Genomic DNA, 22,151 nt, shown 5'->3' with positions numbered 1-22,151 from the left:
ATATATATATATATATGCAATTTTTTGGATATTGAAGTCATTTTTTAAGCATATTTACAAATTATTTTTTTTTGCATCTTTATTCACATGGAAAAACCACCCACTTTATTTCCTGCATAAATCATATTTCACTTCTGAACCAAGGAGGAAGGACAAGTCAGGGGACCAGGATAATAAAAAACATACTTTTTAAGTTCCTTTTTTATTGCTTATACTTCATTAGAGGCCATATGTCTGATTAAATTTGAAATGAAGTTGTCTATTTTTCTCACATCTTGTTGAACTTCAGTTTTATATTGAAGACACTGAAAAAGATATTTTTTTAAGTAGATATGGACATATATAAATGTTTATATGTATAATGTCATGCCATCCCGCATGAACGGCTGGGCCAATTTAAAATTTTTTTTTAATATGTTGCTACACTTGAATAAATGGTAGGTTGTATTACAGAATCATTCCATCAAGCTGTGCCGTTGGTCCTCTAGAACACCTCATTGATTGGTTTGGCACCCAATCTCAATGATGACAACCAAATGATAACAAAACATATTAAGTTGAAAAAATTTAAATCTTAGTCCGTAATAAGCTTGACTTAGGCAAAGATACAAACTTTTCAAACTTTCTGTAATGTCTTCTAATTCGTGTCCACATATTTAGATGACTTGGTATACATATATATGTATGTACCACAGATAGTTTTAGATACATTGGACCCATTATGTCCCATATATGTTCCAGAATGTAATCCTATGCTATCCTACTAATATTATAAATGCGAAAGTTTGTAGGGATGTGTGTGTATGTTGTTCTTTCACGCAAAAACTACTGAACCAATTGCAATGAAATTTGGTACATAGCCAGCTGGACAACTGGAATAACATATAAGCAACTTTTTATCCCCATATTCCTACGGGTTAGGGACTTTCGCGGGTGAAATCGCGGGGCGCAGCTAGTTAATCCTACTAATATTATAAATGCGAAAGTTTGTAAGGATGTGTGTGTGTTTGTTGCTCTTTCACGCAAAAACTACTGAAACGATTGCAATGAAATTTGGTACGTAGATAGCTGGACAACTGGAATAACATATAGGCAACTTTTTATCCCGATATTCCTACGAGATACAGCCTTACGCGGGTGGAACCGCGGGGCGCAGCTAGTTAATAATAAAAACAAGTACCTTTTTGTTATCAGTGATTTTCACAAGAAATACTCCTTTTGAATGTGAGTATTTGATACTGTAACGTGTGTTTTTCGGATCACGTAAATACAACATTTCTGCCGATTTTTCAAACTCTTCCCAGCTAGGTATGAAAGTCATTTCTAAAATTTATAATAATATTATACACCCCTGAATTGAATATTTATTGCTGGTGAAGCTTTTCTGTCACAATACGACCTTGTCAAATGAAAATTCGTTTCGTTTTATATAAAACAATATATGTATTATACACTTTTTTTGGAATCTAAAATTCTGAATTCTGCGTGCATCATTGACGTGTTGATTTGAATTTGATATTCGAACTTGGCAGATGACAGTTGACAGTTGGCAGTTGGCGTTTGGCAGTTTGGGTAATATTTCCGTATTTTAATAGAAATCTTTCACGGCAAGCTTTTATCTACCACTGTACTCTAAGTTTTTAATTTTAAGTTACAGGCATTACATATATAATATAGGAATTAAATGGATTGTCCATTTATGTCCTTGACGAAATCACAAAGAGCGGTCACAGATTATTATAAAATAATCAAGGATGTCAATGATGCTTATACGCTTTAATTTTGCTTCATATTACTAGTCCGCTTTTATCACCGATGATAAAAAATAATGTTAAAAAACTCAGTTATCTTGAGAATTTCCCGAACTAAAACGAGTAATATTTATTCAGAGAATTTACGCTGAACATCCTAAAACATGTGTGAGCTTCGCCGTAGGAAATCTTACTCATATTCGCACTAATATATTAACCCGTGAGTATCTGACACTTCAATTGTTTTTATAAAAGCTCAGACATTCGTTAATTTTTCGAATGTTTGCACAAAAGTGAGTTAATCGGGTAACAAATTAAATATGTTCATTAATTTGTAAAACATTATTTGAAATTAATAATTTTTTTTTTTTTTATGTCACAGTCGGCAATAGAGCTGGTGGGACGCCTGATGGTAAGCGCTACCACCGCCCATTAACATTTGTAGAGGCGTAAAGTCGATTACAGACCTTACGCCTCTCTTTGGATTGCCGACTTTAAATTGGGAAGGGATTAAGAAAGGATTGTCGAGAGGAATAAAGGAAAGGATTGGGAAGGGGAAGGAAAAGGATATGGGCCTCCAGCTCCCCCACTCACCGAACGAAACACAGCAGAATGCTATTTCACGCCGGTCTTCTGTGGGGGTGTGGTACTTCCCCGGTGCGAGCTGGCCCAATTCGTGCCGAAGCGTGCTCGACTACCACATACAAATAAAAATTACCTTATTAGTTATTGGATAAAATTTATACTTAAAAGCTAAACTACACGAAATTTAGTCGTCACTGAATTTAGAAAAGTGTAATTGCATACAGCGAATTAGCATCTTACATTAAGAAATCACGATGGTTTGTGACTGACTGAATGATACAGAAGCCTAATTAGAAACGCATTTATGAAGGTGTAATTGCTACTACTTAATTTTATTGCTAAACTTTTAAAAGCTGCCCAATATTTTCAGGGATAATTATTGTAGAAGGGTTTAGAATAATGTAGAATTGAATTATAAATATTAATACAAATTGTCTATTATCACAGGTTACCTATAGCAAATCTTTCTTTGGCACTTATACTAATTTCTCATTGATAGTATTTTGCACAATGTGTTTCGATCGGTGAGTTCGGGAGCCGGAGGCCCAAATCCTTTTTCTTACAATTCACAGTCCTTTCCTTTATTCCTCTCGTCAATCCTTTCTTCATCCCTTCCAATTTGAAATCGGCAATCCATTTGTTGAGGCGTAAGGTCTGCAATCAACTTCATGCCGCCCGAAAAATTGGTGGGCGGTGGTGGCGCTTACCTTTAGGCGACTCATCAGCTCCATTGCCGACGGTGACATAATAAAAAAATAATAAATGAAGTTTAGTAGTATGAAGCTAGTAGAAACCTAAACAATTCCCATTTCTGCACTTTATCACCTACCTACAAGGGGATTGTTGAATTTCTTATGTTGTTCTTTATGGTAGGTGTTGCCAGATTTCGAAACATAAAAATTAAAAATATCTTAGTGGTAACCCTTGAATAGAGCACTTAGCGCAACGAACTACGAAGTGAACGAATAAAATCAATACTATGCAGTAATGTATTCATTGGTCTTTTTAAAATGAGAACGTGACAAAACTTTAGTTTTAATTCATCGAAGATACATACTATTTTAATTAAAGTCTGTTGAAGCTTGATGCTCATTTTTTATTTATTTACATAGTGATGAATATTTTCATAGTTACGGCGTGGTAGAACATTCTGCGTTGATCGTCTATTTTAAAGGAAAATATTAACTGTTGAAGGTTAGTAATTATATTAAATATTTAAGGCTTTATGTTGGTCGTTATTACCCCATTAAATAAATATTTTTTTTAAGTATTATACATTCGCCATTGTCTGCAGTATGCATGCTGCATTGCGTTTTCATTATATGTCCCTAGTTTAAATTTTAACCACTAAATAAGGTTTCCCAGTCTTATTTCATGCTCCATACGTTATCGGCTATTGTATCCTTTTATAAAAATTGTTTTTTATGAACATTTTTGACTCTAAATATATTTTAACATACCCAACATACATGTACCTATAGGTACCTTATATCTAGAAGGGAAGATCCCTTTTAGTCTTGCTAATATATTTTCTTATGTGCAGTAAGTATTTAAAAAATAAATAGTTATTCTTTATTTCTGTATATTTTAGTTACTACTTAACATTATTGTATGCATATCTAAATGTTTTACATTGACATTTATGTATTGATTTACATTTCATTTGAGAAACGTTTTTTTAAATCAAATTTTAAATTTACATAAAACTATACCTTTATAATACTTCAGAGTTTTTAAACTATATACAAATTATTTAATACCTACTTACACAAGAAATAAATTATTCTTATTAATTTAATCACACTAAATTTTTTGGTAGAATTACTTAAAAGATTTATAATTAGAATTATTTATTGTAATCACATTATTAATATCAGCATTATTACTTTCCCCATTGAAAAAAAAAAATCAGTAGTCAGTTCTGCAAATTCGGTTCAAATAAAACTACTGTATCATATTAGACAACTTAACAGATTTATAATTGCCATAAATTAATGTTTTGAAACAGATTTAAGCTATAATGCTGGCTTATATGCTATTATATAATCTAGGGTTTAGCCTTGGAACCAGGATCTTTATCAACTTTAAGACTAGAGTTTATTGGATGTACTAAAGATATCAGACTCATTTGAAAAATTATAATGAAGATTATCCTCATCCTTATATACAACATTAGTTATGGTCACAAAAATTTGTGATGCTGATAGGTTTGAAAAATTAAAAAAAAAAACATTTGGTGTCACTCTTCAGCATTTAGTTTATGTGAATAGATTGTTTAGTATTTAAAACAATAACATTATTGTTCAAGTACAATAAACATTTATTTATGATTGTTAGATCAAAATTCAATAGCTGTTATTTATAATCAGATTTGAATTCATGATATTGGGCAACTGATGGTATGTCTAATGGTAAGTGATCACAACAACCCATACTAAGTTGCAGAGGTAGGACCACTGCAAATGTGTTGCCTGCTTTCAAAGGGGTAAAGATAATTATAGAATTGGTGATGGATATAAAGGAATTGTTAGGAAAAGGGGAGGAAAAGGATTCAAGCCTCCGGATCACAGTACCTTTCTGGGTGTTTTTTTCTTTTTCAAGTTTGTATTGCTTTTGGATACATTATTAAGCATAAATATAAGTATAATTATAAGCATACCATTAAGCAATTTGTTGTTAAGGCAGAAATAATAATAAATTATAGAAAAAAACAAATATTTACCTTTTTATTTATCTAAACTATATGAAGTTTTTCTTTAAGACATGTTATTTGCCTTAGTTTTCATGGAATTATAATAATTTACAGAACTGTAGTTCTGAACTTAATAAAAAAGATATAGAATTATATAGTTATGGATAAAATTTAGAAACAACAATACAATTTCTCTTACATTTTGTATTAATAGGGTAGTCATACTACTCTTATAAGAATAGGGATATGATATTTGTTATCTTCTTTTCACTCTTCAAAAATGTACTTGAATGAAATGAAAAATTTTGAATAGTAATTAAGAGTTCTAAGAGTGAGTGTCAAAGTGGCCGTAATGTAAGTGGGAATAGTGTGGCCTCTAGTCATGTCATACATGGTGTTTATGTGCCCTCCCCTCCTCTATATGTATATATATTATTGCTTTCATATACAATAGAGAATAGTTGGAGGTGTATAATGCCAATATATGATTTCAGATGAGAAAATGTTCCAATAAGTTGGTGAATTTTAAACCAGGGATCTTGTTATTTATTTAACTTTAGTGGCAAACATGATGAAAAAAAATATTTTTGTGCATAGGTACCTTATTAACATTCATGCTTTTTGTTGCAGATACTTGTTGTTTGAAGTGAAAAAATATACATTATATACAAGGGTTATTTGTAAGTTAAAATGGAGGAGATTAATGGGGATCTATATGGGGATGGTCTTGTTAGCTTGGGGGATGAAGGTTCTTTAGAATCTACTGACAGTGGCAAGCAAGAACAAAATTGCAAAATTTGCGAGTAAGTAAAAGAGAATATTCAATTGTTTTTTTTAATGATATTTATAGATATTTAGATAGAATTTTGTAATACCACCTGAAGGGTTTAAAGCCAACAGATACTTGGTATTATTGTTGTTAAACACATTTAATTGGAATTGTAGTAGAATACATTTTAGTTTAATACTCTGTGTATTTTTAGTAAAACTTGCATTTAATAACTTATCCAATACCTATTGATTAGTTGAATTGAATTATCAGATCCTTTGGTAAGCGAAGTTATGGCATAATCAGCAGCAAAGGGATTGCTTGTGTATTTAGAAATTAATAGTAATAATAAGAATAAAAAATAAGATAAGCTTTAAATTTTTTTAAGCAATAAGTTGTGCAGCCCTCGAGTATTATCATGTCTTCACATTTTCTGTGAAGCATGCATAGACAAATTGATGGTTAATGAAGCTGGGGATTCTCTTAAGTATGATTTAGCGGTTGAATGCCCTCTTTGCAAGCAAGAAACAAAGGTATTTATAAAAAAAAAAAGAATAATAATTAAAGTAAAGTAATTTATGCAGTTATAATGTTAAGTGATTTTTTTTTATTCACTAGATACCCGCTGGCGGAGCTGCATCCTTGCCATCTGATTATGTTATCACTAATATCCTGGATGTTTCGTCAATGGACCAGTCTGTGGTTTGTACTTGCTGCAAGAGTAAGGAACCTGCTGTAGCACGATGCACAGATTGCTCTCATTTCTTGTGCTCCAATTGCAATTCAGCTCACGAGTTCATGAGGTGTTTTGAAAATCATCGCGTTGTACCTTTCGATGCACTAAGATCATCTAAGGAAAAGTCGGCCGTACATAAGCCGATATTCTGTAGTCGCCATGTAGGAGAAAGCCTCAAGTTTTATTGTTGCGAATGTGAAGTTGGCGCTTGTACTGAATGCCTCACTGTCGATCATAAAGTGGGCGAACATCGTTGTGAACGTATCGTCGATGCTGAACCCAGTCTCCGTGCAGAATTACGTAATTTTATCGTCGAAGGAAATGCGCGTGCTGTTACCGCTGGAAGCGCTTCAGCCAGACTCGATGATGCCTTGGGTGACTTGCAACGCCAACGTGATGAGGCAGAGAATGTCATTAATGAAGCATTTCATGCTTACAAAGCAGCATTAGAAAGACGACGCGAAAAAGCACTTGAAGAACTGGAGCGCTTACATAAGGAGCGAGAACTGAAAGTTATGGATTTGTTTGACCGCGTTGATAAAACAGTGCAGCGCATTGATTGTGCTTGCAAGTTCGCTGCTCGATTGTTACGGCGTGGAGATGGAACAGAGATAGTGATGCTTAAGAAAACAGTGGCATCCCAATTTGCACGTCTTTTGGAAGGTGCTCCTGAATTTGATGTAGATTACTCTTTAGAATTTGTCACAAAGATGGAAAAGTTCGATGCCGTGACGGATGAAACATTTGGAACTTTTCGCACTGAAGCAACCAAAGCTGAAGAGAGAAAACGTCTTAGTGAATCATCGGCTATTGTATCTGTGGCGTCCAACGCTCACTCCCCAGCTGTATCTGTAACTAATGCTCCAGTCTTCGACGATTTTCCACTGGGTAACGTTCGTCGTGTAACAGGAGTAACCGGAGTTGGAATGGTAGGAGTCCCCGGAGTGGGTGGTGTCCCAACAATGGGTGTTCCTGGCGTTGGCTCCGTGCCTGGTGTGGGTCCAGTTGCAAATACTGGTGTTCTGCCTGGTGTAGTCAATGTTAATAATGTACCAGGTGTTGGGGCTGTTACTGGTGTTGGAGGCGTTCCTGCTTTGCCATCAATGGTTGAATATAACTTGCAACAATTAGCAAGCATTGCCGAAAAAGACGTCCCACCGCCGACCCATGCGTCCCCAGCTCCGTCGTTCACTCTGGCAGAGTTGCTCGCAGGCGATTTAAACTCACCTCAAGCATATAACAATTTACAAGCACTTGCTAAACTTGGACTTAATACTGGTTAGTATTATTTTATTTTCTGAAATCTTTTAATATATGAATAAGATATACACCTATACTCTGAAGATATTTTTTATAGACAAAGAATACATGATTACTATTTACATCATATTATAAATGGTGTCAAATAAACGTATTTCTGTTTCTATTTCTATTACAATTACATTTTTTTTTTATAATTTTAGAAGTTAATGGCTATGGAGGAGTAGGGGCTGTCAGTAGTATTAGCGCTGTAGGACCTCGTGGAGTATCCCCCGGGAGGCCGTTGTTAACAGCCGCTGAAGAAGCAGCTTTAGTTGCTCCGCCAGCACCCCTTGTCCGCGCTACCAAAGCAACACCTATGCATATTCGTTTTAAATTTGGCCAGCTTGGCGGAGGAAAGGGACAGTTTAACTCCCCTCATGGATTCTGCCTTGGAAACGATGAAGATATTATTGTGGCTGATACCAATAATCACCGAATCACGGTAGTTCCTTTATTTTGTTTAAAAAAAATACCATTCATTAGCAATTATTTTTGATCCTCATTCTTTTTGTTAATTTCTCCAATACTCTATATTTTATGGATTTGTGAGATGATCTGGTAAAACATCTTAAAATTTTATTACATTTATTACGAAGCATTAAATGTAAAGTAATAAAAATAACTATGTAAAATAACTATGAAAGGGAATTATTATGTGATTGCTTTCGATATTAGCGATTTTATTTTAAATAATTTGAAAATTTCAAGGTGTTCGATAAGTCTGGAAACCATAAGTTCAACTTCGGAGTTCCTGGCAAAGAAGAGGGCCAGCTGTGGTATCCTCGGAAGGTAGCCGTTGTCCGCGCCACGGGGAAGTTTGTTGTCTGCGATCGTGGCAATGAACGATCCCGAATGCAAATATTCACTAAAAATGGACACTTCTTGAAAAAAATTGCTGTATGTTAATTTGTTTTTTAACATTCCTTGTAATATAAAGAAGCATTTTAAGGTTTGCTTTATAATTGTACAAGATCAGAGATTACATGAGCTTTTCTACTTTTACTTACTTTTTTCTTGTTCACGATAATTCGGATTTTAATTGAAGTAGGTAATACTAGTTAATAAAAACTATAATGTTATAAACCTTATAGGTTCGCTTCATTGATATTGTGGCCGGTCTGGCTGTGACAGCCGAGGGCCTTATAGTGGCTGTAGATAGCGTCACGCCTACTGTATTTATACTATCGGAAGAAGGCGACCTTATGAGCTGGTTCGATTGCAGTGAGTGTATGAGGGAACCATCCGATATTGCTATCAGTGGTGAGTGTTGTTGAAACATACGAGTTTATTCTGATTGAAATCCAGAAAACTTATATGACTTCAGGTAATTATATAAACAACAATAAGGTTTTAATAGTAATACAGTTGATGTTGATAGTCCTAGACTTACTTATTAACTACATCATTAGGTATTGTATGGCACTTATTAATTATATGAGTATCGATTATCTTACATGTTAATTGAATTACAATTATCTCACAAAAAAAGGATTCTATAATTAGGAGTGCGAAAAAAATAATTTCTAGGTTAATTACGTTTTGTCATGTTTATACAAAAATTTCCCAAATGGTTATTTTATTTTTTTGTTTCCACCACGGGGACAAAGGTGTCTTATAAGAATAGTTCTGCTAGTGTATGTTTTTATTCTCGCTAAAACAGCATATTTGCAGATTTGTGTGATATTCATTTTTGATATGTGTGCGGTATCTTTTATTTATTCTAATTATCGTTCATTAAGCTCATAGCTATTTTAGGTTAAAACAAAGCCGCCGTTTTCGAGTTTTACATTTGGCGCTTATACGGTACAGATTTAAACGACACGACGGTGAGATTTAAATACATTATTGTAGCTTAACTGCCCCATGGTTCCAGGCAAGGAGTTCTACGTGTGCGACTTCAAGGGTCACTGCGTGGTCGTGTTCGACGACGAGGGCCGGTTCCTGCGGCGCATCGGCTGCGAGAACGTGACCAACTTCCCCAACGGCATCGACGTGTCGGACGCGGGCGACGTGCTCATCGGCGACTCGCACGGCAACAAGTTCCACGTCGCCGTGTTCTCGCGGGACGGCGTGCTCGTCTCCGAGTTCGAGTGCCCCTACGTCAAGGTGAGTGCCACCACCGCTCACCAGGTGTACAGGGCCAATCTTGGATCATATATGTGATCATAATATCCAGAATATTTTGTGTTCTATTAATTTTATACGGTTGATTTTAAAGCCCGCAATATATACGTATATTATTATGAACTTGCCTGTGATCAATCGGAACCGTTTATCTCATTTATTTGATGTGGATATATCTCAGTAATACAAAATGTTTTATTTGTAATAATGTTTGAATGTCTCTCGGCAGGTATCTCGCTGCTGCGGTTTAAAGATAACATCTGAAGGTTATATCGTCACTCTGGCTAAGAATAATCACCATGTTCTAGTCCTCAACACCCTTTATATTGTTTGAGGAACTACTCGATGGCTGTAAGTCTGCATACTACAAGATCTCACATTTATTCCCTATATTTTATATTTTAATTGCTGATTTTACAAAGCTTAACATTTTTGCTTAACAGTATTTGACTACTTATTTGTTGTTTTTATTATGTTGAATTCACGTTAGTCTCATTATGTCCATTCGCAGTGTATACCACAGTGATCCTGGCTATCCTATTAATCTCGGTTACTGTCACCTTATTTTGTGGAATTTAGAATTGTTATTTGAATTGGTGTCACTGCTATTGGATAAATTTATTAGTAATCCCAAAGTACTGAAACATTGCGTATTGTTTTTTTGGTTAATATCTTTTTTTTAATGTTGCATTTAGTTATAGTAACAGAAAATCCAAAGTTTAGGCTAATATCATTTTTATTTACACATCCAGTCAATATTTATACAAACGCTTAGACATTAAGGGAATTCATACTTGGTGGAGATAGTGTAGTGCGTTAGTGTACAACAGTGATAATTATTGTCGAAAGATGCAACGAATTTTATTAATTATCAAAATTGAATGTTCATAAATATAAATTGTTTGCTATATTATTCGAAGTCCTACCGAGTATGAGTTTTGTTAATACCTTTCAAACATTTCTAGCGGCTGACTGGAATTATTTTAATTTTATTTCTAAATTAGCAGCTGGTATGGTTCCTAGTTCGAGTGAAGTTAATAATTACATGTCAATTAGGGGTCTGCGTGGGGGTGTCGCCTCATTCAGACGAAACTTGTAATGTTATCGAAACTTACTTGCATTCATTGTAGACTATTTCACTGACAACAAGTATTTTTATTGCCGTATTTACTCTTTCGAGCAATAATTATTAAAGTATTGTCATGTGTTTAACGCACAATTGAGTTTATTGTTAAAAATATTTTTAGTCTTTTGACCAAAGGAGGCGACACTAAAATAACGTGCCATCTAGTTTAGGTTAATCGCTTATACAATATTATATATTGTCCGTTAAAATATATTTACCTTTTACAGAAATTCTTGTGTCTATACAAAATGTTTTTCCATGTACTCTTGTTTTGAGAGCCTATATTCAAGATTTTTCATGGTTTAGGCTATTAAGCAAACATAATATAAAATTTGGTTAATATTTAACGTTTGGAAGTTAAAAGTGTAAATGAAAAACCACTGTAAATATTAAACTTGAAATTATATATGTATACATTATATAACGAGTGGTATACAATTAGGAAGAAAAACGTTTATGTGGCATCTTCATGTGTAACTTATATGAATATTCGACATTTGTTATTCCCTTTTACATAGGCGTTAGTAACTTTTTCAAATAATATGTCACAAACTTGATTAGCAGGTTTGAAGGCTGCTTATAATACCTACTATAATATCGATTAATGTTGAACAAATACTAGGCTAATAATACGAAGACACGATTACATATGTTCATGAATGTGCCATCATAAACCAATTTTATTTCTACAAAATATCTTCAAAATTACTGTTCGCCAAAGTGTATATTTTTATAGCGATCCACGTTTAAAATTTTTGAAAGTAATTGTTCATTAAACTAGACAGTAGATAAATGTCTATCTTAACTGAATTAAATTTTAATGTCACCAGTGAAACTACTTAAATATTGCGATATATTTGGTAACATATTGGTTAGTGAAATAATGGTTTTCTAAACGCAATTCGTCGTCACTACTTACTAGTCTTCCAAACATTTTGGTGTATTAGTATTATTTTTTTGTATTTACAAATTTATTTTCCTTAAGCAAATTGGATTTTCACAAAATTTTTCGTGGAACATAGCAAATTATCGAAGATTGGCGTAGATTCCGTTGTTTCACTAACAATATTTTTCATTCATTTCATTCTTCAAAATTGATGAGTACTTATACAGACCACCTATAATTGAGTGTGATATTTTGTTTATATATTATTTTATACAATGCTCTCTAGCTCCCCTAAAGTAAAATTAGAATTGCAAAGACAAAGAACCTCATTGTATTGAATAGGCTTCAAATGTTTAAGTTCCTGAATTCCTTAATATAAGGTGATTGAATATGAAACTGTATACATCATTATTATATTTGCATTAACCAAATCTTTCGCCGATGGAGGAATATTGCTGAGCCATATTATCATTCAATATACACGTTATTATCATAGCAATTCACTTCTATAATAGTGTATCGTAATCTAATGTATGTACTTAATTAGTAATATTTGTTTATTTGTTGTGTATTGGAGCAGTTTAAGAAAATTCAATACATTAGAAACATTTAATGTGATATAAGCAATAATAGAGAGAAATAATGTATCAACAGTCAAAAAATATTGAAAAATTGCTGCGCATATAAAACGGCTGCAACCTACGGGTTGTTGGGAATTGCGAGCTTTGTCGGTCAGATCCAGTGATAAGTTGAATTTAGACGTTGAGTCTTGGATCCTTTATTTATTAGTGAGTAACTTTTGGGTTTATTTTTCTTATTGTTTTTAAGTTATTTGTTTCAGGATTTTTTGTCCCGATAGTATTAGGGAATTTTATTTTCTTTATTATTTTAATTAAGTAAATAAATGGGTCTGCAAAACCCTACGGATTAAAATGTGTGATTAATACTCTTATTTTTTTCATTTTACTGTATTTTTTTTAATTAGAAGTCCCGGGCCTATCTTTGAATAGTATTTATGGCCAGTGCGTTAGGCCTTTAGAGTTACGAATTTTTACTGCCAAATTATTTTCTTACAATATTTGTGCATGCACATAGTAATTATTTTATTGTATAAATATTTGTAAAAATTAGTTACTAATTGTTGCCAATTTTTTTTGTTTTATTAATATTCAGGGTTTTAATATTATTATTATAATGTTCAATACTTTTATTTGTTGTCCATTGATCAAAATTATTGTGTGTTAGTGACATATAATTAACAGAAAATACAACTAAATAGGGAGCCCCAAAGGGAGCGTTTGACGCTAATAATAATATTGCTTAGGGTTGCATAAAATTATTAAAAAGTGGTGTGATAAGTTTTGGATAATTTTACAAATTATACTATTTTATGTGTGAATTTCAATATTTATAAATTTGAAGTTAAATATTGTCCTTTTTCCAATTATTATCGCATCGGCTTCGACGTTTATTGGGCCGTATGTTCGGAAGTATTATCATTTTTATAATTATTATCCTAATTTTAATTTAATGTAAACTTGTTGTCAATGTTTCCTTTTGTTCTTGCCATGTATCTTATGTAGGTGTCGATGTAGAGGTTTTTTGTAGGGATTAGTACTTTTCAATTATTGATGTATACAAAGAACGGTTTGAGATGTTTGTCAGTGGTGGTGTTGTTTAGAAGTTAATTAGCGAGGCAGGGTAGCGGATATTCGCTGCATCTCTTTGGCTGTACATTCTTGCTGTAACGAGTACGCACTAAGTCATGGGGTAATGGCAGGTCAAATGGTATCTATTGTCCATTGACGTTACACGATAATAATTGTATCATTAGAGTACATTACAGTAGCCTTTCTTGGAAATCTTAAAAGTTACCTATATACACTTAAAGCAATTTTTGGTAAATATATTTCTCTTGAATCTATATTCCCTTATGTATCCAGCAATAAATTCAGTAGATGTAGTAATGACGTTGTATGGCATTAACGTTGTATACTTTGCGGCTGCGGAATCGACCGCTTCTATATTTACAGAACGTGTGTGCGTCCGCGTCGCGCAAATATACAAATTTACTGTCAAACAATGTGGTATTGGTAGGGTTCGCAGCGCACAAGGTGAGCTCTCATGTTACCCTCCCTATTGGAGGTGGGCGTATTGCCTATTTTGTGGCACCAAGCACAGCTCGATGTTTTCGGTGGAGTGTGGGACGTTACTTATTACCGAAATCACTTAGGACCGTGCTAATTGACCGTGAGTAGGGTTCGGCCAGCTTCGTATCAAGACGTGCGTTCAGATAGGACACAGACAGCTGATCACCTGCTTGACTATCGGGTACAGTGATCGTATATGTTTGCCGCATACATCCCCGACGGGGCCATATTGTTAACGATTTCAATTGTCATAGAAACGATTTTATTGTGTCATTAGAAATAGTAGATTAACATTAATTGTTCGCGCATTTAGACTTGTTCAATATTCACCCACCTTACCACCGCCATATTAGTTTGGTCTCTCCACTGTTCAAAAACCAATATAAATAAGGTTGTGAGCTCTATTCCCTTTGGAATTATAAGCCACAGAGTGCTTGTGCAATAAATATCACAGTTTGGATCTAGGCTTTTAAATTATTATAGATTATATACATTGTTGAGCTGATTATAAAAATTTAATATATTATTATACCTTTTAATATTGTTAAAGAATTCTAATTGCATTCCACATAGAGTGAACGAATTTGAGATGACCATTTTCAATCTACATTATACAAGTTATTTTTTTTACAATTGTAGGATTATTAGCAGTTGCCAATGTTTTTCCTTTAGTCAGTAAAAGTACAAATATTTTAATATACAATTCTTGGTATTTACGTATTGTAGTGACTTATTTTTGAATTTGATTGTTTAACTATAAGCATAATTTTTCACATAAGCGGCCATTTAGATATTCTTGAAAATTGTTCAGTAAAATAAAACATATCATAACGAATCTGTTTCTCACATTACGATTTTTGTTTTATAAGCAAAAACGCACTGCTTTTGATTCTAACAACTATGTAATAGTCCTTTACTGAAACAACAAACATTTTGCTTTCATTTTTCGTAATGTGAGAATGTTCTCATTTTACTAGAATTATCATCTGTATTGTTCTTAATTTAATGGTATAATGGCTTTGTTTTTTTTTTCGATTAGTTATAAGTATATAATAAGTTACAGTTTTAAGTTTCTTGTCATTTTTATGTTTATAACACTGAAATTTTTAGTAATTTGTTTGTATGAATGGTGCATGTTCCAGATGCATATTTTATTTTTGATCCAAAGATTTCTTTTTAATGCTTATTAATTTAATCTTATTTATAAAATGACATTTGTGGAGTGTGCATTGGCATTTGATATTAGGATTACATAACATTTCCGTAGAGTTGGTGCAACCGAGCAAATGTCTACTATATTCTCATAAGAATATATTGCTCAATAATTTTATTCTGTTTAAAAGTATTTTAAACTTAGGTGTTAGTCCACGTGGAGTGTATGTACTGAAGTGGACTGGAATTAACACGATGCATATATCTAACCGACAATACCCTCCGTAAAGATTTGAAAACATTATAACGTTAAAATTCTATTGTTAGATGTAGTTGTTTGCCTTCGTGGCAGCTTGCGCCGGAGCAAGTTGCGGGGCCCAGCAGCATCGGCACTCGGATATCAGGCTCTGAAATCATTATTCTAACTGCTCCACTACTAACTTGTGTTTATCCTATATTTTAATAATCAATTTAATTTCACATTTTATCCACAGACTGCTTAAAAAAGCACATATCTTTTACATAGAGCGACTAACATGTACGAACAATGGCAGTTTAAATAATGTCTTCAGCGTACCTTGTGCGGTGGTGTTGACTGAACAAATTAGGTTTTGCCCCACAGTCAACGAAAAATATTGTTATATAACATACAGAATTTTCTGCAGCATTGTGCCTAGATCTTAGAAGTTAATGGTATTGAGGTAGAGATAATCTCAAATATTTTGGCTCTTTGAATATTCCATGATATTATTTTGTTTTTCATTAAATAGTATTTACATTATTATACATTCATACACTTAGTAATATTGTATACATGAATATACATTGCGTAGTTTGTAAATTATTTTGGTGTAGAAACAAGACGTGCAGGTAGTTTAAAGGCGGGTTCAAGTTGAAAACACTGGCAGGAATTGATCGATTTAAATATTAGAGCAATCGAATAGAACGTTCTGCGTTCACACGCGGGCCTCGCTCGCTAGATGCACGTCTTGCTTTCACAACGTGTCTCTCCGCCGATGTTACTTGAGAATTTGGTGTTGTTGAACTCGTTTCTTTTTATAGCGAGTGCAAATTTTCACGTGACTCTTGCGGTTTTTATTAATTATTAAGTTTATTATTCGTGAACTGTGGCCAGGATAACAACAGCACAGAGCAGTGTAATTCAGAGCCTGCCTAAAATATATTTTTGTCATGATTTTATTTAGGTATATACATGTTATTATTCACATATTACAGTTTTCTCAATATTAGCTTGTATTTTAATTAAGAAATAATCATATTTAACATTGCCAGGTGATCAGCAACCTGCACTTTAATATTTTTGGAAACTATTGAACTTAAATTGTACTGACTTTATAAATATATTTACTTCAATAAAGATTTTCCATGCCACTACGATGAGGGTTTTATTTTCAAATAACCTTTTCTTGTAATGATAACATAAGTAGAAAATTCGAAAACGGTTTAGAAATAAAAATCCCTTGTTTTAAAAATGTATAATAAAATATAATAAAGTAAAATAAATGATGCACTTAGTGCAAGTATTCTTATATCACAAAATGGTAACAATATAATAAATGCATAGATTAAGGAGCTTTATAAACACATTCTCCAGCAATCCAAGTAGACATAACTTTCAATGTTTTGGAATGTAAAAATACGAAGTCTGCATCATAGCCGAAATTTAATTTTCCCTTACTATCGTCAATTCCTAATGCTTTGGCGGGATGTAAGGATGCAGCTTCTAATGAATATTCGAGAGAGCAGTCTGAAAGAAATTAAGAAATCAATTTAGTAAATATTACCTTACTGGTTCTGTTGACTGTTATATCCAGGACAAGTAGGTATAGATTGCTAGAACGATCTCTTCGCACTTGGATGACACGGCTAAAGAGGTCTGGGTGTGAATTAAAGTTTTTTGATGCAAAAAAAATCTCCTTCGAGGTATCAACGGAGTTATTGTGTTAATCTTCAAACTTTTAGGAAAAAGCCTTACCTACCTTAACGTTTTTTTTTTTAGTTTATGTAGTGCGTGTGAAAAGTGATTGAGCAAATTGATTTATTTATATAAACCACTGTTTCAAAGAGACCGAGAGTAAATACATAAACAATACTATAAAAATTAACTGTAAACAGCCTCATTAGCTATCACTAAAAGTCAGTAAAAAGAAGAGGTTACCTATTACGAATAAACTCACCCGTAGCTTTTTTAAAGGTTTTGATACATTGGTCCAATGCCATAGTGCTGCCACATAAGGTCTTAGTACCGGCTACATAAGCCCAACCATTTTCTACACTAACAGTTTGAGGGCCGATTCGGAAGGTTCCATTTGGTAATCCTTGGGCGGCTACTGCGTCGCTCACTAGTACTAACCCTACAATTTAACATAATAAAATTAATGACTGTTTATCGGATTTTAAACGCGATTTATTCATATATAATGAATAAATCGTGTATCATGGGGAGACTGCCCCGTTAAAAATCTGTTAAAAAGACTTTAATTTCTGAATGTATAATACTCGCGTAAAAACAAACACAAGCAAATACTAGATATCATGAGTTGCACTTAAAGTCCTTGTTACATGTCGAGTTTTATAGAGCAGATACAAACAGAATAATATAGATACAAAATAGTTTCATGGTGAATTTTAGGAGCAGAAAATCTTTAATTACTAATCAAATCTAATCAATGTAAAGTACCTTATAGTACTTTATACAAAAACGTAGAGGATGGAACACTATGTAAATTATTTTGTATTGATTTTGATATACATATTATATGTGAAGGGTAGGTTCTACCTTCAGGATTGGTTCGACACGCGATTCTTAGTGCTGCGGGGTGAGTATGGATGCCATCAGATATTATTCCATAGTATACTTGCTTTTCTGTGGATGATGCTAGCAAGCCAACTAGGCCAGGGTCACGATGATGGAACTAAAAATAAATAGTAAGTAGTATGTACATATAGTAAAGAAAATTTTGAAACCTTGTTAATATATATATAAGCAGCATTTTTATTCCCAGTTATCAAATATTATTAGGTACATCCTAAGAATTCACTAAACTTTATACGGCACAATACAGCTGGATATTATTCGGACTGTTAAACAAATGGCACTGTTTAATAAAAAGGTTAGGCTCTTCATTAAATAGCTGATTAAGCTAGTTCCCTATAATATATCAATATAATATTTTCTGTCAAAACTTAATTCTGAAAGGCAGTCTAAGGCAGTCATTCTTTACTTACTGGCAGCATAGCATTAAACAAATGTGTGATTAAGTTTGCCCCATGCTTCACACCTTCTTCACTTTGAGCTAGGCTTGCTTCTGTATGACCGAGGGCTACTTTTATACCCATTTCAGTTAAACTTTTTATAGCCTTCAATGCTCCAGGCAGTTCTGGGGCAATGGTTACAATTACAACATTGTCCAATGTTCCATATACTTCAAGGATTGAATCAATACCCTGGGAAAATGAGAACCTCTTAGTGGGCAGGTATTGTTATAGATAATGAGCTTGCTTAAGTATATTTAAAAAAAAAGCTATTGTATAATTATTTTATTTTGCCAATTTACATAGTGGTTGCAATGTGTGCCATATGTAAGAAGTATTTTAATAAACAAGATAACAATATATTTATCTATAAGTTTGCTTTTCTATAAACTAGGTCAATGATAAGTGGTATCTTTATGTTGATTCTTTGTTTATTTATATTATTTCTAACATTTGAGTTTCTGCATAAATTGTAAAAAAACAACATATCTTAAAATAACTTCACATGCAAAATAATTGACCTGTCAAATCTGTCAGGCAAAAACTTATGAACACCAAACCTTACTACCTCTATCATCTCTCAAAAATAATTAGCCTGCTGAATTCATGAAAAAAAAATCATATGATCATAAACTACCAACATTATTAGTAAAAAAAAATCAAGTCTTAAACAAGTTTTGAGTGTTGGAGTTGAGCATGCTTCGGCACAAATTTTGCAGCTCATAACCGGGTAAGGTACCCCACTACCACAAAATACCGGTGTAAAATAGTAGTTGTTCCTTTTTTTTTTTGGTGAGTGGGGGTCCATATCCTTTTTCTGACACTTCTTAGTCAATTCCTTTATTTCTGTTGTCAATCCTTCTTTTATCTTTCACTCCTTAATAGTAAACATTCCTCAGGCAAACCACCAGCTCAGTTGCCGAGGATTACATTTAAAAAAGTCTTACAGAAATTAAAATGTAGGTGTTTTAATTCACTATAATATTATATAAAATGAAACACTTAAGTCATTACCAAATAAGGATTTAAGAATAAATTACCTTTTCTGGATTTTTAATGAGTTCTGGCGAGTGTGCACCTTTTTTTGCGAGACTTATAAATGGGCCTTCTAGATGGACACCAAGAACAGTTGCACCATCTTTACTTCCTTGGGTTTTCTGAATTTTTGGTAATATTTTTGAATACTTTTCCTTTTCCGATGTCACCATAGTTGGACAGAACGATGTTACTCCATGGCTTAGTAATTCTTTTGCTACTTTATTAACTCCCTCCTTAACACTTTCAGAATCATAAGAAAAATCTACTCCCCATCCACCTATTTAAAAAAATGTATAGAATAGAAAAAACATCATAAGGTTGGGTATTTAAAGTATTAAATGAACTTACCATTAATTTGTATATCAATAAATCCTGGAGCAATAAGCAAATTATCACAGTCGATAGTTTCATCAGGTTCTACCTGCTCAACATAAAAAACTTCCTCTGGACTCACAATTTTTCCCTCTCGTATAAGTAGGTCTTCTTTAATAATTTGACTTTCACGAAGAATGTAACAGTTGTGGAACCTTGTAAGTCCAGTTTTTGCCTTCATTTTTTGAATGAGTACAAACACTTATAATTCAAAGACTTCGTTGTGATACTTCTAACTAGTTATAAATTGGTCGTTGAACTGAAATCTCAATGCTCTTTAACCACCAAACTGATAAAATGTTTAAAAAAAACAAAGGCAATTAACACAATTACAACAGCTGACGCCTGACATTAATGACACTTCATAGTTGTTACTTGTAACTTGTGAGTTGACAGTTGCAGTGTGCAGGATTGAGGACATTGATGAGTCCGTATTTTCGAACGAAAAGCTGTTTATAATTTATTTACGACTTTTAGAGCGAAAATACTTCCGATGCCAATATTTTATAATTTTTAATAGCCAGAGATGGATATTAGACACATTATATATAATTATTCAATATTTTACTATCCGTGACATGACCCCAATAAATACAAACCAATGTAAAAAATTCTTATGATGAAAGTAGTAGTTTTCGAATTTGTCCACTAAAAGAAAAAATCAAAAATTTGTGCTTCTATATTTGTGTAGGTGTAGATTCAGTTACTTACAAAAATAGGTAGTTAAGACTAATCAAATCATTGTGAATGCAATGAGTTACTTATTATAATTTTACTACCACGTTACTACTGGGGTGCTTCCACAGTAGTACATCCCTTTCCTATTAAATATAGTAGAAACCTAAGAGTTTACATAACATTCGATAACAAAAAATATACTACCTTTAAAAAGAAACAGAAACACGACTTCTGTTGTAAAATTAATTAGTTAATAATTTTTTTTAAATTGTATTTAGGAACCATAAAAAATATTTAAATCTACACGAATTAATATTTTTACAACGTTGCATATAAATAATACATTTTACATACATATTTTAAAAGGGCTTATTTCATAATAAACCCGTCAGCATTAAAACTACTAAAATGGAAAAAAAAAGGCATACACTACGAAATACGAATTATCGATCACCTTCCGTTATTTTGGGATCGTCGCTTAAAAGTAAGATAGAACTGTCATAACTCATATGGTCGAGGTAAATTCACATAGACTTTGTCTAAATTCATAATTTCTGTGTATTTTGGGTGGTATTGTAATGAAATTAAAAAAAAAACACGAATGTATGATACAATAAATATTTTAGCATAAATATAATGTAGATAGTAGAGTATAATTTACGTAATTATTAAACTCTACATTTATATTTGAATTTACTTATTACGTATTCATCTATATTAATGTTTAGGACCTTGTTTCAACCATAATTTAGGCTATATTTTATAAATTGTAGCCTTATTTTATATTTCTTACATCAAAGCACCCTTTTTTCTGATTCAATCTATCTATTAAACCCGATCTCAACATTTTTTTTTGTATTTGAAATAATTAAGGTTCAGCTCAGACCAAAGAAAAAAAGGAAAAGTTCAGGGGTTTAGATTTTTGATCATAATAACACGTGGTACAATATTGTTATGTGTCATTCAAGCAAATGAAATTGCATAATATTATATTATAATTTACTTGGATGTATTTTAGTGTCGTAATGGATTTTGAGAGTTATAAAAATTTGTATGCATAATAAATATGTAATTTATCATTGTCATTGCTGTGTATTGTATATACAATTCACATATTACATACAAATTTAAAAAGTGTTATCGAGAATCAGAAGTAGTCGAACCCGCGTTTTACTTTTCGTGACATCCTATGATACACCCTAGTAATCGAATTTCTTCTAAGAATAGAAGATAGGATTTTATTTCCAATTAAAGTGCACAGTATAATGTATGAATATCAATATCCATATTTATAGTACCTAATATATACCTAAGTAATAGTACCTAATACCTACATCATGTAATAGATATTTTGATAATATTTTACGTAAAAATTATAAAAACAAAACCGGCGTAGAAATTTTGAGCCATTGAGATTTGTGGTTGAGTCATTTAGGCTTGTCTATATTTAGATAGAAATACGAGATATTTCCGAGTGGAACATTTCTGGCTCCATCATAATTCTTTGAAGTCAA

At 32.7% G+C, this 22,151-nt stretch overlaps 3 protein-coding genes across 4 annotated transcripts; 1 reads left to right on the top strand and 2 right to left on the bottom strand.

The window, feature by feature from the left end:
* Positions 1–186: 186 nt before the first annotated feature.
* LOC119833548 (signal recognition particle 9 kDa protein) lies at positions 187–1,546 on the bottom strand. 2 transcript variants are annotated; one of them, XM_038357600.1, is made up of 3 exons: positions 1,400–1,546; positions 1,181–1,323; positions 187–305 (listed from the first exon to the last, which is right to left on the bottom strand). In XM_038357600.1, exons 2-3 carry the CDS (start codon positions 1,319–1,321, stop codon positions 210–212), a joined length of 237 nt encoding a protein of 78 aa, XP_038213528.1. In that variant the 5' UTR covers positions 1,322–1,323; positions 1,400–1,546; the 3' UTR covers positions 187–209. The 2 variants fall into 2 exon arrangements, with proteins under 2 accessions (XP_038213528.1, XP_038213527.1); XM_038357599.1 differs by having other exon boundaries at positions 1,181–1,536.
* Positions 1,547–3,283: 1,737 nt separating this feature from the next.
* LOC119833253 (brain tumor protein) lies at positions 3,284–16,668 on the top strand. The gene is made up of 9 exons (XM_038357213.1): positions 3,284–3,530; positions 5,659–5,831; positions 6,186–6,330; positions 6,416–7,811; positions 7,997–8,277; positions 8,544–8,732; positions 8,927–9,095; positions 9,709–9,941; positions 10,189–16,668. The coding sequence occupies exons 2-9, from the start codon at positions 5,719–5,721 to the stop codon at positions 10,291–10,293; spliced, it is 2,631 nt and encodes an 876-aa protein (XP_038213141.1). The 5' UTR covers positions 3,284–3,530; positions 5,659–5,718; the 3' UTR covers positions 10,294–16,668.
* An 86-nt stretch (positions 16,669–16,754) lies between these two features.
* LOC119833579 (N-acetylglucosamine-6-phosphate deacetylase) lies at positions 16,755–20,324 on the bottom strand. The gene is made up of 6 exons (XM_038357647.1): positions 19,936–20,324; positions 19,590–19,864; positions 18,523–18,741; positions 18,074–18,209; positions 17,472–17,648; positions 16,755–17,041 (listed from the first exon to the last, which is right to left on the bottom strand). Exons 1-6 carry the CDS (start codon positions 20,138–20,140, stop codon positions 16,860–16,862), a joined length of 1,194 nt encoding a protein of 397 aa, XP_038213575.1. The 5' UTR covers positions 20,141–20,324; the 3' UTR covers positions 16,755–16,859.
* Between the last annotated feature and the right edge of the window lie 1,827 nt (positions 20,325–22,151).

Source organism: Zerene cesonia, chromosome 17, assembly GCF_012273895.1.
Source record: "Zerene cesonia ecotype Mississippi chromosome 17, Zerene_cesonia_1.1, whole genome shotgun sequence".
NCBI lineage: Eukaryota > Metazoa > Arthropoda > Insecta > Lepidoptera > Pieridae > Zerene > Zerene cesonia.
The sequence above is the reverse complement of the archived record's forward strand: the minus strand, read 5'-3'. Positions and strand labels throughout refer to the sequence as shown.